Raw genomic sequence first — 5,208 nt, 5'->3', positions numbered from 1 at the left:
GCGTATCAATATGTTATGTTTGTAGCTGACTGTTGGCAGAGATCTTTACATACCTACATTCAGTAATAATTGTCGCCTTTCAGATGAAGTGTGTAACAAAGAAACCGAAACAAAGAGCAATATCAGTTACAATTCTCTCTTAATATCAACAGCAGCAACCACTACGAAAGATCTTTCAACGGTGACGCTACTCTGAGTTGACATGCAAATTGTAAGTACTCTCTTTTATTGTATCTTCATATTGTCTTTTTGCTTCGGTGACAATAATATCTCATTGTTAAGCGTTTAAAAATATTAGCGTGGGTACCAAGAAAAACCAGTATTGTAATATATTTTTAATAATTAATTTTTTTTGGATTATTTTGTTGAGAATTATTTTTTTATTGTTAGCCCAATGCCTCAACACCTTAAAATAGTATAATATAGGATAAGATTGAAAACATTTCTATGTTAATATATGATTACCGTAGTACAGTCATTCATACTGAAATAACATGAATTTTGCACTTTTTGAAATAAATTTAAAAATGTTTTGGGATTAATTTCATACAACTCCTGTTTGATTTCTAGATAGCCTAGGTAGACCAGTCACGATTGCACTAGGGGTCATAGGATCAATTTCTTATCCAGGTTAATACACCTATGACCAGGTTGGGAGGGCATAATGGACTGTTATCACCTCAGTGTCCATCACATAGCTTGCCAATTCGATTGATTATACACTTTCTCTCTGTCTTCCTCTTTTAATTGCACGTATCTTTAAAATAATTTAATCGTAGCGATAACAAATAGCTAGAATATGATCGAACCTACCCCTCCGACGAGCTAGTAGGCCGGGACCAAGTACGTGCGCTAGCTTAATATCAGAATTCGCCTCTTAAATGTTGGTTGTATGCTACAATCTAAACCGATTTTCACGAAACTTGGCACACTTTAGTCTATCCTAAATTCAGTGCGTTGTGCGAAATTTCGTGCCAATCCGCTTAAATTTGACTCTTTGGTGCACCATTTGCTAAAAATCGGACAAAAATATATATGGTAGCTATATCTAAATCTAAACCGATTTTTCCCAATTTCAATAGGGTTCGTCCCTGGGCCAAATAAATGGTCTGTGCTAAATTTCTTCTCATTCGGATAATAAATGCGACCTGCACTTTGTTTACAATTTAACATGGATAGACGAACGGACAGACGGACATGCATAAATCGACTCAGAAAGTGATTCTATGCATATTCTCAAAAGGAACCATGGGTCTATCTCGTTTCCTTTTCCCTGTTACCACAGTGTGGTAAAGGGTATAATAAAAAGTACATTCGGGGTAGATTCGGCATTTTAAAGTGGGCACATTCGGTCATATACAGATAGTGCAATATTATTTCCTTAAAATGTTTTTGAGTTTGTCTTTAAAAATAATCCTTTAATATGTTTCGAAATTATATATATAAGACCAAACGTACTTGCATTGACGAACATGCGATAGAAAAAACCTATTGCTGATGGTGTGTGCGACCCTGACATTTCAACGTCCGCCGCTAGAAAATATAGCCCTCAAATTCAAACATTGTGTCGCGTATTAAAACCAAATAGAGCCTTTAGAGGATCTGAATTTCAACCAGAATGATAGCGATGATAATTACCAGGCTATGACTATGCCGAATGTGCCCCATCAAATGCCGAAGCTACCCCGGGTTGGGGCACATTCGGCGAATTTGACTTTTCTTACAAAACTGTAAAAATTTGTAACTAATACTAATTTTTTATATCCTTTTGGTACTAGTTTTTATAATTAAGTGTCAGAGGACAATAATCAGCCATAAAGTTTTTATATATGTTGAATAAGTACTGATATATAGAGCTCTAAACAAAAAATGCCGAAGGTGCCCCAGTCTCCCCTACTTCGGAACTTAAAAATGTCATGGGAAAATGTTTGGATGTAGGCCGGAGCCGAGTTATTTGTTATGTTTTGTTAATCGTTTTTAACATATACATACCTTTCCATTGCGTTAAATTTCGATTTAACGCAATCTATAGGAAATTTTCATAAAATTTTGTATGCTACACATAATGGAGTATAATTCACTTACACTAAATAAATACCACTTTCGTATCAGCCCCCAAATCTCAGAAAAGCTGTAACCCTTCTCAAGGAGATGTAGTTGGTTTTGGCAATACACCATGCTGTGTATTGTTCATTAAATCTCTGTGACAGTTGTTCAAGTAGTTCTACATCTTTATAATAAAACAATGTCAGAACAGTAAGTAAGGAACATCGTCTTCAAATTTGATACCACCTTCATTGTGTAAAAAAGTACTGAAACATCTTGAACACAATAAAATAAAGGAAGATGAAATTTGTCTAATGGATTCATACAGTCTTTGTTTAATATCCTTCGGATGTTTTTTCTTTCTTCTTTCACTCCACCACCGACATTACATTTCAAATAAAAGACAAATTTACATTTAAGAAATCCATTTAGAATCCATTTAAAACATTTATAAACATATTTTTGTGTCTTCATCATTTCTTTATTTTCTTTCTTTTTAATTGTAGACACTAAACAAATAACAAAGACGAAAGAAATATGTCTGACGAACAACAACAACAGCAGCAACAACAACATCATCAGCAGCAGCAACGGCAACAGCAGATGCAGCATCAACAATTACAGCAGCACCAGCAGCAGCAACAACAACAGCAGCACCAACAAATTAAATCCCCCAAGGATGCAGCAAACACAAACAGCAATGCCAACACCACGACACCACCACGCAAATCTAACATCCATGAAATGAGAAATCAGGATTTTGTAAGCCGCCTGATGGCAGCCACCCCACCCTACCTATATTCGGCTCCAATGGGACCGAACAATTTCTTTTTCAGCGACATGCTGCGTTCGCTTGTCGCTGCACGCAACCAGGAAAATGTTCGCAATCTGCAATTACAACAGTCTGCTGCATTGGCAAGACGTCCCCGAAAACGGACATGGTCTCATCATCGTTCCTACTTTAAGGAAAATGAAACGATTTTAGAAAAGGCACAGCACCAACAACAACAACTGCAGCAGCAGCCACTGCCACATATGACAGCTACGGAAAAGCCATTAGAATTGACCACACACAAACCATATCTGCAACACTTGGCAAATAAATATCGCAAGTTAGAGGCTGAAACGGGCAAGGAAGTGTTGGCAACACAAAAACTAGCTGACCGGGAAGCTGAGCAAGCAGCAACAAATACTTCGGTCAGCGGCGGAGGTGCAAGTGTTGCCGATCCAGCTTTACAGAGCACACCACCGGCTGCATCATTGCCACCTCAAGATTTAGTATTGCCACCACCACCTCCCGTCTGGTACCCTCCACTTTATCCCCCATATGGCATTGATCCTCTACACTTCTTTATTGATTTACGCGTATCCGGGCACATTTATGATCGCAAAAAAGAAAATGTATCACCATTGGCCAATGCCGAGAATAATGGCAGTAATACAACGCCAGCCAATGAAACTGCTAACTCTCCTCCAGCCCCCAATGCCCTCAACCTACCCAATAAACACAGACATGGTTCAGCATTTACTGTTCCCACGCCCAGATCCAATGACCTAAAAACATTGGCTTCTCTGCAAGCCACAAGCGATGCCATTAATCTTAGTTCCACCGGGGCTGGAGCTGTGATGAATAAATTCGAAAACTATGCCAAATACTATGACTTTGGAGAGAGTAAGGAGAATCAACCGAATATTGCAAAGTGCAGTGCCAATTATATGTTGCAACATTTGCCACGTCTTTATAGCCAATTCGCTGCTCGCGATCTCATTGCTCAGGCCCAAAATGAAAATGATCAAAACAACTCGGCGAATAGTGACATGGTGGAATCGGATAATAAATCTGACATTGAATGTGATGCAGATTCCGAGGGACATCATTCGATAACAAATTCGGATGATAATGACCTGGAAGAAAGTTCAAATCGGGAACGTGATATTGATGTGGAAATAATCGATTCGATCAAATATCGCAATGACGGCAACAGTAGTCGTTGTTCAAGTCCCGACGAGTCGTCAATAACGCAAATAGATTAGAGTGGTGAAATGTAATAATCATTTTGTAATAATGAACGAATTTAAGCTATTTAAAATAAAATTTAAATGTTGTCGAAATAAGTTTATGTAGTTTTCATAAATGAACCGATTGGGCACGATTAAAAATAAGTCATTTATGACATGTTTTAGACTTTACGGAAACAAGGGATCCCTCGTACAATTAAACTTTTAGGTGAAGTGGGAAGCTGGTGCGAAACGATTAAATTCCTTGGCTAATTGTACAAATAAAAAAGTATGTGATATACTATTTTTCCTGCTCAGTCAACAAGGACAAAGTGCTTAGTAATATATTTCTTCCCCTTCGAGCAATACCGAAAGTCCATATATTACCGAAATTTGGCATTTACATAATAGCCGAATATTAGGAGGTAAAACGGCATATACATTAGAACTTTTTACCGGGTTAACCTACTTTATTAACATTTATTTGACATATATGCTAAGGAATTGAAATCCACAGGGTCAACGAAATCCGGTAAAATGTGGATAACTCTTGAAATTTCTGTAGTGATATTTTTCACTTTCTAAAAATCCCGAATGCCAAATTACAATTGGAAAATTATACCAAAACCATCAAAATATTACAAATGGTGCTATACAAAAAAGTGGGCCGATGTATGCAGTACATATGCAAGAGCTTTTGGAGTAAAACAAACCCCACACACACACCTTACATAACATTAGCAGGGAGAAAGAAATCTAACCAACGAACAAGTATGACTGTTTTCGTGGTGATTGCTCAATATTTATCAGGTCAAATGGGCTACCACTTTCAATTTCTATCATCTTATAAATTATTGAAATTCCTAAAACTGAACATTTTTTCGCTTATGAGAAGTTCGGATAACTGAAATTATTTTAGTTAACCGAACTCCGTTTATGTGAAAACATCGGTTAACTGAAACAAACATCTAGATTTTTTTCCGTTCCAGTAAAGCGGAGTCGACAATTTAGCTAGCTATTATTAAAAATTTATATATGTAAATTTGAATCCTACATGGAGACAATTGCACATTAGATGCTCTAGGTGTCTAACTTATATATGCCTTTATTGTTCCTCAAATATATTTTTCATGATGTGAAAAATGTTTCCATTGAGAACGACTG

At 37.0% G+C, this 5,208-nt stretch overlaps 1 protein-coding gene across 1 annotated transcript; it reads left to right on the top strand.

The window, feature by feature from the left end:
- The first annotated feature begins 2,599 nt into the window (after nucleotides 1-2,599).
- LOC133332817 (uncharacterized) lies at nucleotides 2,600-4,080 on the top strand. Its single transcript, XM_061541187.1, has one exon. The coding sequence runs from the start codon at nucleotides 2,650-2,652 to the stop codon at nucleotides 4,078-4,080; it is 1,431 nt and encodes a 476-aa protein (XP_061397171.1). The 5' UTR covers nucleotides 2,600-2,649.
- The last annotated feature ends 1,128 nt before the right edge of the window (nucleotides 4,081-5,208 follow it).

Source organism: Musca vetustissima, unplaced genomic scaffold (genome assembly GCF_032173495.1).
Source record: "Musca vetustissima isolate MV318-11 ecotype Yass unplaced genomic scaffold, APGP_CSIRO_Mvet_v1 utg27671, whole genome shotgun sequence".
Lineage (NCBI taxonomy): Eukaryota > Metazoa > Arthropoda > Insecta > Diptera > Muscidae > Musca > Musca vetustissima.
Note: the sequence above shows the minus strand (reverse complement) of the source record. Positions and strands in the feature narration are given on the sequence as shown.

Bases quoted from the DNA above. Each gene is read 5' to 3' on its own strand.
- LOC133332817 (XM_061541187.1), top strand. From the start codon at position 2,650: ATGCAGCATCAACAATTACAGCAGCACCAGCAGCAGCAACAACAACAG.